The sequence below is a fragment of the Chamaea fasciata genome, unplaced genomic scaffold, assembly GCF_029207755.1.
Source record: "Chamaea fasciata isolate MVZ Bird 193981 ecotype frontalis unplaced genomic scaffold, bChaFas1.0.hap1 SCAF_3, whole genome shotgun sequence".
Lineage (NCBI taxonomy): Eukaryota > Metazoa > Chordata > Aves > Passeriformes > Sylviidae > Chamaea > Chamaea fasciata.
In genome coordinates, this window is record NW_027094088.1 from 36,335,586 (window position 1) to 36,348,709 (window position 13,124).

Below are 13,124 nucleotides of genomic sequence, written 5' to 3' on the forward strand. Positions count from 1 at the left end.
TGAGAACACTGCAGAGAGATCAAGCAGAATTAAACTGCTGCAAAATTTCATAGGTTAATTGTCAGTGTATTTCTCTGTTTTCTCTGGGGTTTTTTTGGTGGCAACTCTCTTCTATACAATTAGATAACTGGTTCTTAGTATTCATTAATATAAACATATTTTCTGTAGGTGCTTTGGGGAAGAGAACACGATTTCAGGAAAAATACGTTGCACAGCTTATATTGGATGTCCAAAGAACAGATGGATTCCTCCTTCCTCACAGTGAGCTAAGTCCAGCTCCAACTCCTCTAGAAAGCTTAACAATAGTATGTATCTGAGAAGAATTGTTTTAATTTCTTAAGATGAAAATGTTCTGAGGCTTTTGTTGGGTGTCTGCTAGGGAAAAAGTGGTTTGTGCCTAGAGAAACTTAGCTGGGGTTTTTGAAAGTTTGCGGAAGAGCTGTGGGGCAGTAATTTGCCTGATATTAGAGGACATGGGGTAAAAGAACATATGAATGTCTGCAGGACAGATGTGTCTACTCAACTAAGAGCATGTTTGCAAGTATGATCTTCTACAGTTCATGCATTAATTTTTAGTGACTAAGAATGATGGAGCTAGGAAAACAGGTGAGAGGCAGATTTTCAAAATAGCCTGCAAGGCATCACAGTATTTCACAGATTCCTATGGACTGACAGACGTATTCAGTTACAGTGCAAAGATAGGAAATTGCTCTGCTTATTCCTGTGGCATGAATTATGTGAGTTGGTCCTACTGATCTTAAGGCTGTGCATGATGACTTCAATTATGAATTGCTTGAGAACCACTGTATTGATTTAGGATGGCATTTTTCCCTCATAAGGAGATTTAAAGTTATTTGAACTTGCTAAAGAAGCCAGAGATGGATTGAGCCATTATGGTCCTCATTTCATATACTTCAAGTAGGAAAGTCTTTATTAAAAAATGTTGTGCCTTGAGAGACTTCAGGTCGAGCAGGGATTTTATGCAAAAAAATTGTCAATACTTCTCTATTTCTTAATTGAATGCATAAATATCTTAGGAGACTAATCTAGATTTTTCTTGTTTGCCCATTAGCATGTCCTGGGTGTTGCATTTGATTTGATGAAACAAGGTTGACTACACATGTCACAACTTAGGCCTGTGGTAGAACTACATCTGGCAGCCCCTTATAGGATAGTGAGAGCTCGGGTGGCTGCCTGGCGAATGTCACACTTACAGACTTCAGTTACAACTTACCTAGAACTAAATGGTAGGATGCATTGTTCTCAGAGTTCCTAGCTGGGATATTGTATGAGTGGTTTTTTACAGTTATTCCCAACTTTCTGAAGCATTTGCCTTTGTAGTCTATTTCTGAAAAAGTCTGTAGTTTGGGAAAAAATTATTTCATCATTTCAATAAAAACAGCTACACTGGCTTAGGCTGTAGGTATAACTCAGAATGAAATATTTTGTCCTCGCTAATCAAGTATTGTACTCATATGTCATTTCAATGAACAGACACAGAGCTTCTGAAGTAAGTTCAGCAGAGAATTTGAGAAAGAAAATGTGGGTAATTGGAACCTTTAAAAATAAGGCAGCCATGCTGATGTCATTCATACTTTCCTGCTAAAATTTTACTGAGTGTAGCTTGAAAATAATGCTAGAGAAAGTAAACTTATCTACACTTTTGGAAAAGTGGAAATGAGATGCTACAAACAAAAGGTTCTGGCTGCAGGGAGGGAATTGAGTTTTGTGCAAATCTGAATGACTGTGTCATATAACTCTGTTATAAGTTACTCAGGTTCCTCTTTAGAGAAAGTGAGGTTTTCTGTTCCCACAGTCTACTTCTCAAAAAAAAATTAGGAATTAAAAAATCAGGACTTTTTATTTCTTCATCTTGTGTGTGTCAAATTCTAGAAAATCTTGTAGTAAAACCATGTGCTGCTTTGAGGAAAACCTGTGGTATTTCAAGTTCAGACATTTTATTAACTTCTGTGCGTGTTCTGCCGCAGGTATTACACCAGGTATTACACTTTGACTAAGTAGATTCTTCAATTCATGTGTGTATTGAATTGCTAGCTAAAGGTTTCATTTTGTTCCCCTTTCCAAAAACATTTTTATTGATAATGTAGTATCAAAATACAACTTCTTAATGTAGTTTGTTAGTACAATGTCATTAACTTTAGCAGTGAATCCTAGTGATTCTTTTGCCATGTCTGATTTCAAATTTGTTTGCCTTGAGTGTATTTTTGTAATACTTGAAAGTATTTTAGCTAAAATTAGAGTTAATGCTATTTCCTTCTGCCAAAAACTACCAACAGCATCATTGCATCCCTGTCTAGGCTCAGGGAGGATACTTGTTGTGTCTTGTATACTTCTCAAAGACGATTCATGGCAAATACATAGAAGTTAAGTCTTGAGAGGTGCTGAGATTCTCCACAGCATTAACATATGCATATGAAAAGTGAAATTATAATAGGTGAATTTTCTTCCAGTTCTCTCCAGAGTTCTTATTTTACATCTGCCATTTGCAGGGAAAGGAAAGTGCTCTATTTGTCTCAAGATAGGATTTATCCTGGATGAATGGAAAATTTCCTAAGAAAATTACATATTCTGACAGTTTGGATAAGTTGAGGCTGGTCCCACCTAATTTTCATCTCCTATTTTGGAGTGCTTACCTCCATGATCTTAAAGTTCTCCCCTTAGTCTTGTTCAGTAGGAAGATTGAACAAGTTATTTTACAGTTAAGCAGGGAGTAATTTAATTCCATTAAAATACAATCATAATAATGATGTGTCCAATGCTTGAATTGGTACCTGTGCTGATTTCTAGTCAAGGGTTTCATCCTTCCCTCTGGTGCTGAGCAATTATCTCAGGAGGCACTAGACCAAAACTATTTGCATCTTAAAATAAATATTTAAGATTGTAAATTCAAATCTTTGCTCCCAGGTCAGTTTCTGTGAAAGGAAAGCCTCAGGCTTGAGGTGATGCATGAGGACTCTTAATATGAAGTGGTATGTTAAAATAGTTTAATCAGTTTTAAACAATTTAAAGCTCATTTTATGTTTTGGGGGAATGAGAAAGTTCTTTTTTATATCTAGGAATGGAAGTCACGCTTTAAAGCTCTGGCATACAGTTGCAGTTGAGTTCAGTTGTTCAATATTCATAGTGAAGCTGGAGTAATTAGTACTATTTATACAAGTTAGATTTAAAAAATTATGTAGACCTGAAGGGGGAATTTTTTAACTATTCGCCATATAAGTTAAATTGTAATTTATGTTACACCTGATGAGGTATCATTATACTAGTTCTAAAATAATTTTCCACTGGAAGTGCTAGATAATCCTTATATAGTCTAATGTAATAAGAGAAGAAAATGATGGTAATGAGTTTGACTTTAAAGCTGTGAATATCTTCCCTATCCACTTAAAATAAAAAAAAAAAGCTTATTTTCTTCACATTCTCTGTCAAATCACAGTTTCCTTTCATTTATATAGTAATAAAAAACTGGTGATGGATGCAGATAACCCACTTCAAAGCATTCCTGTTTGCTCTTTGTTCTTCTGTGGACCTTCATTTTGACCTTGCCAACAGAAGATATGAATGAGAAACAGCTACTACGGGACACTGAAGGGAGATTGATAGGAAATTTGAAAAACTGTTAATATAAATCCATTATCTGTTTTTAATAGTTTGTAAAAACTACTACTGGTAACTAAAAACCAGTAGTATGATAATTGGTTTCAGGACCAATTGTTTTGGTTTGGGTTTGTTTTTCAAGAGGAGTAGGAAGAAGTAATATTACGGCTACTTCCTCTTTCCTTGCAGCCAAGGAAATCTTTTGTTTTCTAACAAACACAAATTCTATGAACATGGTAGTTTACACTTTTCAGACATAGATTATATTATTTTCAAGTTAAATGATAGACAGTGAACTGCAGGTAGCATGCTTTTTTGTAAAACTTTAAATAAGGACTCTTCAAATAAAAAGTGTGTTCCAGAGGAAATTTTATGGAAAATCACAGGTAGTTGTCCAGGAGGAAATGTTTTCAAAACATGCTGGCTCAGTGAGGTCTTTTCAGTCTGTGTTTTTTTAAAATTTACCTTTATTGCCAGAAGTCACGGTTTATGTAGTTGGGTTTTCCTTAACCAGAAATCCTTATATTCCCTGAGGTCCAAGGTGGCTAGCCTGAAAACCCACATCCATGACCATAACATCAATCTGCTTCAGTTGTCTGTAGGTCTATAATAGAGGATGAAATTGTTGATAATTCTACGAGCAACAGTTTGAAAAGGGAAGCTGCCTTCAGTCTTATTTGAGTAGAAAATTGATACTGGCTAACCGTAGAGTTGCTCTGAATGCTGTTCCTCGTGCATAAGAAACAGCATATTTGTAGCAAAAATGTTTTGGATGGTAACTCCTTGTACTGGCTTCATTAGATAGTTATTTATCGTAATGGTAAATTACTTTCCATTGTGTTGTTCTTTAATGGTAATAGTATCCTTTTTCAAACAAGTCTATTTTTTTCATATTTTGAAGGCATCATTCTATCTATTTTAAAATATTCTTTTTCTCTTCCAACAGAATTATGACTTAAATGATGACACCGTGCTTAATGAGATAAAATTAGCAGATGCTGATCAGTACCAGGTACCTGATTTGTGTGCAGAGGAGCTTGCTGTAATCCTTGGAATATGGTACGTTACTTTCTGGTTACTTTTAAAAAAACTCAAACAAGCCACTGCATGAATCATTGTGACAATGAAATAATGAAATGGTGAGTTGATGGGACCTTTTTCCTTCCTTATTATATAGTCTGGCTAAAAGGCTGAAAGATTTGCATTATAGATGGATAGCATTTTCAGTTATCTCAGAGTAAGCATTAGTGTCCAGTTCAGAATTTCAGCAATATTTCATTAATAGCTTTATGGTAGTTTTATCTTTAAAAAGCTTTATATTCTTTGTACTTCATGTTAATTACATTTCAAATATCATCTGGCATTAGCTACCATACAGTGATAGCACTTTGGTAAATTCTGAAATAATATTTCAGATTTTGCAATTGCCAGCTTCCTCTGAGGCTCAGCCATCAAGCAAAACACTGTCCTGCTATTCACTGAAATGGAAATACTTGTATAAATTCAGGGTCCATTGCTAGTTAAAAGCTACAGTATAAAATCCTTATGATTTTCCACCTTGTTTTTTTTTCCCCCTTAACTTTTAGAAATTATATGGCACATGGGTTTTGTAAATAGTGTAGGAGAACAAAAGGCAAGCTTGAGATCTAAGGATCAGAAGTTATGGCATTAGGATTATAATATAGTCAGTCAATGATGTTGGTGCAGTGTTCACCATCACTGACTCTCAAAGTGCTTCTCCAGTCTATGAGTTGCAAAAAGATGGAATCTGTTTGATCCACTTTGAGGACCATGTGGTGAACAGTGGGTTGACATAAATTCTTAGCTTAGTCACTTTTAGTCTTCCACACTCTCACTCAAATCAAGGCAAAGCATTTCCCTTATCATTTTCATGAGGACTTCTTTTTTTAACACAGTATTGTCTTATGTTCAAATTGTGTAATCCTTCCTGTTCCCTCCCTTCTGAAGGAATTTTTAATTTGCCTACTGCTCTCTTTTTTTCTTTTTTTTTTTTTTTTTTTTTTTTTTTATCGGTACAAATTGAGTTTTACGTTAGCTGGCTGCACAGTAGGTTTTTGGTCACAGTGTTTGGCTCTGACACCACTGTCATGTTCTGAGCAGTGGCTGGGAGCCATATTGGCTGCCAGTTGCGTGTATATATGAGTTTGGCAAAAGGAAACTAAGGACAACCAACCAAACAAAATTTGGTGTTGCTTCCCTATGGGAATGGTAAACACCATTCAGTGGGTGGTATAACGCAAAGCAACTGAAGCTGTCTCAGTCAGAGATGGAGACAAAATTTGAGATCCAGCCATGTTGCAGAAAGGGTGTTGTGGTAGGATGATGACTTTGGGAATTGTTCTTGTAACAGAGTAGAGTCTAGGCTTGGATTGCTGGCTGTACCCTTGGTGTCCGTACCAGCTATTCGGATGTCAGTTTGTGAGGAAGCATAGACATGTTATAGCATGTGGCATTGGCTTTTAAGCAAAATATTCTTTTCAAGCATTCTTCTATAGCAGGTTCTGTGCTTTTCTTTCATGCATGAGGACTGCAGTTCTGGGGGGTAAATGCTTCATTTCATAATGTATAAGTTAACTTTAGAATTCCTGTAAGCTGTTTTATTTTAATAGCTTTAGCAATGTTCTTTAATATTTTTCATCTTTCAAAATCAGTTTTTGAAACAAGTATATAGTCATAATCCAAAAAGTGATACTTTGCTGTTAATTCTGCTGTTTCAAATATGGCTCATTAAGTCTCAAAGTTTGTAACTTACTAGTTAAGCTGGATTCTTTATCTATTAGGCTGTCAAGGTAGACCTGATTAATCAGATTTAAGAATTGGTTGTAAGCTGTTGACAATTAGTTTTTGCTGTTTTACTAGAGAGTACTTTTTTCTGTTGCGCAGGACATCTTACTCCAAGGTTCTATCTGTCTAAAGAAGGACTGTTTCTCATTGTTTTCTTTCCCTCTATTATTTCAATAAAGTCCTTAAGACTAGACTCAAGAGTGGAGAGGAAATGCCTTACAAAACTGAATGATGTGATGATTAGTGACTCCTCTTCGTATTGTTATGAAAAGATTCCTCGTCATAAATCTTACACAGTAAATCCTAAGTTCCACTCAGATTTCAGCTCCTGAAATTCTCTGGGATGAACTGGTTTATCTGACCTTGAAACCAGAACAAATACAGGTCATAGAAATTCAATTTTCATGATGTAGTGTGACAAGAACTAACACAGTCATTAGGAATGCTTAAAACTAAGGTACAGTTCTATTCTGGATTCAGGTTCAAGTTATAGCTTTAAATTTGATTTGATTCAGTATGGAAAATAATTAAAACAACTTAGTTGTTCTCCTGTCTTTCAAGACTTCCATCTCTGTACTTATTTGTCTTAAAACTTTGTGAATGGATGTGGCAGAAATGAAATTCAGAGATCTATTTTAGTGCTGCTTTGATCTGGAAGAGCTGCATTTATGAGCTTCAAAAAGCTGTGACAAAAATTAATCTAGAATAAGAAGAGGATTAATCCTTTTTGCTTGAATTAATATATTTTTATGATGATAAAAAATAAGCTCCACTTTTGTCAAAATTTAACTGTCCCTTGGTTTACCTGTGCTTTTCTAAAGCTATAGTCATGTCATTTAACATTCTGGTTGCCTAACTGCTGTTGAGTTGGTGTAATACTTGAACTTTTCTTGCCTTTTTTTCCTCTTTTTCTTGGTTGTCTCCCTCCCCGATGTATAGAGAAACTTGCTGTTGTTTACATGAAGTCAGTTGATTTGGGTTGACTACATCCAGCCAACAAGAAGTCTGTCTGCTAGCAGCTGATATTACATAGGGAAAAAATGCTTAACTGAAGCAGTGAAATTGTCTATAACTTTCCTATTTGCATGAAAATTTTCACAAGTCAGGGAAAAAACAGTGAGATAGGTATCTAGATATAAATATAGATATATATCTAGAATTTCTTACCTAGAAATGCTATCTAAAACTTTCAAACAGTGTACCAACAGCATAGGTTTGGTGTTTTTTTTTAATGTGGGGAGATCAGGGAAAATGTATTGCAGTAATAGTTTAAAAACTTTCCTTTATGTCCTTGCTGAAGCTGATGGTGTTATGAAACATCAGCATAAATGGTATGAAGTGTGTGTGGAATCTCCATCATGGGAGGTCAGTGGGAACAGACTAGATAACAGTTTGTCCGAAGTGAGAGGTTTGTGGTGCAGGAAGAAGAGCTGGAGGAGCTCTCAAGCCTTCTAGAAATTGTTGAGTAGTCTGTGTGCATTTAAGTATAAGAAATCATGCCTGAATAACCAGGCAAAGCAATCTCCAAATTACGTAGAGGATGTAACTTAGTCTCTAACCTATTATCACAATAAGTATCTTTGCAATTTTAGCCTAGAATATGAAGCCTGCTGTGTGATGAATTTGGGCTTATGTATATAGCCATTATATGGGTTTGGTGATGATTCATCATCTGTGGTACAGTTTAGGATATATTTTGACTTGGTGTCTTCAGTTTTAACAGGGAGCTTGAATTAGAGCTTTTATTGTCCTGTTGTGCAATTTGGTGATATCTCTTAAGTATGTTTGTAAACGTTGGGGAGCTGTTGTCTAAGGAAAACATTCACCCACACAGAGTTGTAAGCCAAATTTCTTTATCATCTCTGTAAGCATATCCAACTCTGAATAAAATAGTTTTCATTCTCACCTCTATGTTTTCTTCTTATTTTCCCCCTGCCAGTACTTCAAGGCAGTGGTAGTGCTGGTTAGTGAGAGATGGGCTCATGTGGTCATGTTTTTAGAGTGACTAGAAGGAGGCTGTTTGTCTGAGATTACCCTTCAGAACTTCTTGAGCATTAGTAGCTTTCTGCCTTGCAGAATCTGCATTCAATTAGTTATAGGATTTTAACTCAGAACAGATCTCTGTAAAAACAAGCAATAGATTTTAAAATTTTTAGGGTTACTGAAATTGTTATTCCCATAAGCTTAAACTAAGTAAGACATGTCACTTGAGGGTGGTGTTGGAAAGGTACATATAAAATATCTTGGTCCCCTAGATGGTTCTTTATTTCTGTGACAGTCTTCTAGGTCTAGGTCATTTTCTGCACATATCGTACTCCCATTTGTCTTTTCTAGAATGTCCTTTAGATTTCTGCAAGTTTGAAAAATGTGTTCTGAATAATGTTATTCTAAAGGTGAATCAGCATTGGGTTTTTTTTGTTTTTTCTCTTTACAGTATAGACTTCCAAAAGAATAATCCAATACACAAATTGACTGAAGAGGAACTTCTGGCTTTCACTTCAGTAAGTAACTTACCTGACACTTAATAAACATGTTTTCACTTAATGTTTAAGTACTAAGCAATAATCTGTCAGTCACACTAATCAGGAAACTGTTTGTAAACCAAATTCTTATTAGTCAGATGTTTCATTAGTTTTTTCTTATTTCAAGAAATTAAAGTATGCTGAAGTTTAACCTTATTTTCAGCCATCTTCATGCAGGAAAAGCTTGACATCTAAAAACTTGATTTCACCTCGAAACACATACAAGACATTTTTATGTGTTTAAGTTTTATTCACTGTATGAATTATAACGTAATATGCAATTACATAATTTTACAGCAAACTCTTCTTGTGACGCTACTGTTGAAGGAGCTTTTCTTTAAACACAGTGTTCCAGAAGACTGCTAAAGAAATTTCAACTTTGTTCTATCAGATTTATTCAGTCTGTATCAGATGTTCTGCTTAGACATGTTTCTTCCCAATTCACTAGCTGACTTGCTGCAGAACAAATCTGTAACTTCCAATGAAGCTTCGAAAATTCTCAGTGTCTTTTATGTAATTTTTAAATTTTTTTTTTACTTAATACAAAACACAATTTCCTTCTTTCCTGACTTCTTCTGCTTTTTGGGGGTTTTCAACATTAGTTTAGATGGGAGGAGGTAGGAGGAAAGGCTTGTCATGATGTTGCCTTTTTTGCTTACTTTCTATAGTGTTAGACTTAAGTTTGGGTGCAGGAAAGAGGACTTGCTCTCCTTCCCAAGCCTTGTAGTAAGAGACTGTATTGCTGTAGTAGTGTCATGTGAAAAAGTAAATTATTGGGACTTGGCAAAAACCCCTTGGGTTTCACTTGAGCTAGAATCTTACTACTGATGGTTGTAGTTATGTGAAAGGACCAAGGACAGTAATCTAAGGTTAACTGTGGTAATGTTTGGCTGAGGGCGTTTTGTAAAAGGAGGTTCTATCTGTTAAAAAGATGATCCTAATCTGTCTAAATAAATGTAAAATAGGTTGCTTTGAAAGTGCTGTCTGTTTAGGTCCCTTGGTAATACAGTGTATGTAAGAGGGGATGCATGAGGGAACTAAGTGAATTGCTGTTAAATAGTTTGGGGTTTGTCAGTTTTCTCTTTGTTGCTACAATGATTGTAGTGATATAATTCCTCATCCTATAAATTCTGAAGTGTTTTGTTTTGATCTACAGTTTTGTTCTGGGTTTGGCGTTTCGTTTTTTTTTTTTTTTCCCAAAAGTTAGAAATGGAGAGCCGGAAAAAGTTGAAATGTAGAAAAAAAGGAGACTGTCCACTCTCCTGTTGTAGTAATTGACGTACCCAATAAGAATATTTATGACCATTAAAGGGGAACAAAAGATGACAGAAATAATAAACACATATAAAGTAAGGAAGTGTACACATAAAAGAAGCCTGTAGGAGTGACACCAAATTGGTGAGTGACAACTGTAAGCTTTTTTCAAAAATGGTGAAGCTATTGCAATACAATTTTTCCCCCAGAAGTAATGTTAATACAAATGCATGAGGTTTAAAGACATGCGTGTAATTTCATTAAGACAAACCCTGCCATTTTTGTTGTTAAAATAATGTTAGAACAGTATATAAAACTATAGAAATAGGGGTTTCTATGAAAACTTGTAATCTTGCTTCTCATATTTTATTTCTGCGGATTATTTTTGTATACCCCTTGCTCCCGTCTCCTCACTAACACTATTGTTCACATCATTATTGGGTGGAAAAGCAGCCATTGTCTACCTGAATCTTGAGATAACGTCTCCATTTATTCTGTCATTTTTTATATTAAGTGGAGTGATATTGTGATAATAGAATGTCTTTAACAAAATTTACCCTACTCCTGTAGTGGTCTACTTTCAGAATAATGAAAGTAGGTGTGGAGGTTAACTGTTTTAACACTTGAGTTTTCCAACATTTAAATATTTTTAAAGTTTTACAGCAGACTAGAAAAAGTCAAGGTAGATTGTGCACTAAGGAAGAAAGATAATCAGCCTTCCTGTCATCCTTGATCTGACATTGCTTGACAGATGACCCATTAGATCAGATGTAAGGGATGTGTTGGGTGAATTCGTGACAGGAAAATCAAACTGCATTTTTCTGCCATCTAGTGGCTGATCCCTCAAAAACCACAGGACGGCTGATTAACTTACTCTTTAGTTATTTTATTGCAATGGCTGTGGGGAGCTTATGTTTTCATTTATTTACTTATTTATATTTTCATGGAGCTCCTAATTCAGCTATGGCTTGCTTCACGTTTGTAAGATCAGCGGGCACTATCAGGTTAGATCTCCAGAGAAACTGCTGAGAGATCTATGTAAGATCTTCCCTATTACTTTGTGCTCAGAGTAGCAATAAAGAAGGATCTCTGGCAGTAGATGAATAGGAATGTAGATCTCACTAGTAATGCAAAATTCAGTGGAGAGCAATGACATAAAAGAAGTAGCTGGTAATCTAAATATTAGAATAAATAATAATTTACCAAAGAGTAATAATTCTTGGTATCAGAATAGTGTTCTTTTAAACTTCTGCTTTATGTTTCCATTAATTTGATGTAGGGTCACAATTGAATCTTAAAATTAGAATTATTTCCTCTTGATCTATGGTCTCAAGACACAAAGAAGAACAAGTATGAATTGTTGTGACACCATCCCAGATCTTTCCTGGGAGCCAAAAGCAAGAATCAGATATTCGCTTATAAGAGTTCTTTTCAATAAATATATGTTTTGCGGGACTTGCATCTGAGCCTAAAATTGTGAATAGTCACTGCAGAATTTCATGGTGAAATCTCTGAGCTCTTCTGTGTCTCAGATCTGAGTCACTGAGGCAAATCCATCACTGTGTTCCCTGGCAGTAGGGATGTTCTGTGTCCATGTCAACACAGCCTTGGTGTGTTAACGCAGCCTTGGTTCCTACAGTGTCTGCTAGCTGAACAAATTAAATGGCACCATAGCTGTTATCACTTGTATTTAAGGTATTTACTAAGCTTTGGTACTGCCAAAACAGGCAAATGAGCGCTTTATCAATGCTGCTCTAGTGATTTCTTTAGCATCAAACTGCTCTCTGTGTGTGTGTGTGAGCAGGCATCTTCTCAGCCTACATGTGGATTCCTAAATCTGCAGGCTGGTTAGATGGTTGTCATGCATTCATCTGATATCTACTGAAATTCATGTTTCCTCAAAAAAGCAAGGCATTTCAAGTTATCTTAGGAAACTTGAAAAATTTCAAGGCATTTTTAATTGATCAGTGTATCATCAAGATATCCTCTTGCTTTGGACACTGCAAAATAAGTACATGTGACATCCAGCCTCTCTCAAGCAGAGAGAATTAAGATCTAGGTAGTGGGAGAGGGAAAGGATGATCAAATTGATCTCAAGTAGATGATGCTTTTCTGCCTTGTGCCAGGTGCAGTTTGCAAAACTGACATTCTAAACTCCTTTTATATCTGTAAAAGTTGAAAATTACTGGATCTGTAAGAGATATTTTTTATCAATATCTATATCTGTATCTGTATCTATTAAACAACATAATGCTAAAAATAACACTATTCACTGCTTGGCAACTGTAGTCCACTACAAAAGGATTACTGCTTTTCTTTTACTGGAGTCACTTGGAAATAGTTCTAATTGTCCTAAAAGCATTAGTTGCTATTGTCCTGAAACACTAGTTGCTGTTGTCCTAGAAGCATTATCTTTTGTAACTAAGGATTGCTTTCAGTGTTGCTCATTTTTGAAGCAACTCGTGAGGGTGTATGTAGTCTCGTTGATTGGGGTAACAGCTCTTGTAAGAAGAATTTGGACTTAAATTTTGAGATGTTCTAGTCAAGTCTCTTAACTCATCAGTATAATATTTCAACTTTTAAGATGTTAATCCAGAAGTGAAATGACATGCACTAGATTTTTTTTTTCTTCTTACAGTTCAGTTGTTGATACAGTATCTTTACATGCGAAGTAATGCAGCTTGCATTCCACATTTTAGCATAAGACTAAACACAAAATAAAACATTTATTTTTGAGGGGGATTAAATTTTTTTTTCACACTTAATAGTTTAGGAAAACAATTATAATTTTTTTTTTTTTAAATTCTAGTGTGATAAGCACTTGGTCTTCTGAGAAAGCTAAGATATTTTTTAGAAATCAAATACCACACAAGCCACTTCGGAGACACAGTTATGCAGCTGGTATTTGGTGAACTTTCTGATTACCTA

The 13,124-nt window shown here is 35.3% G+C and overlaps 1 protein-coding gene across 1 annotated transcript in view; it reads left to right on the forward strand.

Moving 5' to 3' along the window:
- Positions 1–13,124, forward strand: part of TTC27 (tetratricopeptide repeat domain 27) — a 114,725-nt gene that overhangs the window by 25,300 nt on the left and 76,301 nt on the right. The window contains 3 exon segments of the mRNA XM_066178598.1: positions 169–305; positions 4,562–4,674; positions 8,855–8,921. Of these exon segments, the coding sequence (XP_066034695.1) occupies positions 169–305; positions 4,562–4,674; positions 8,855–8,921 (317 nt within the window).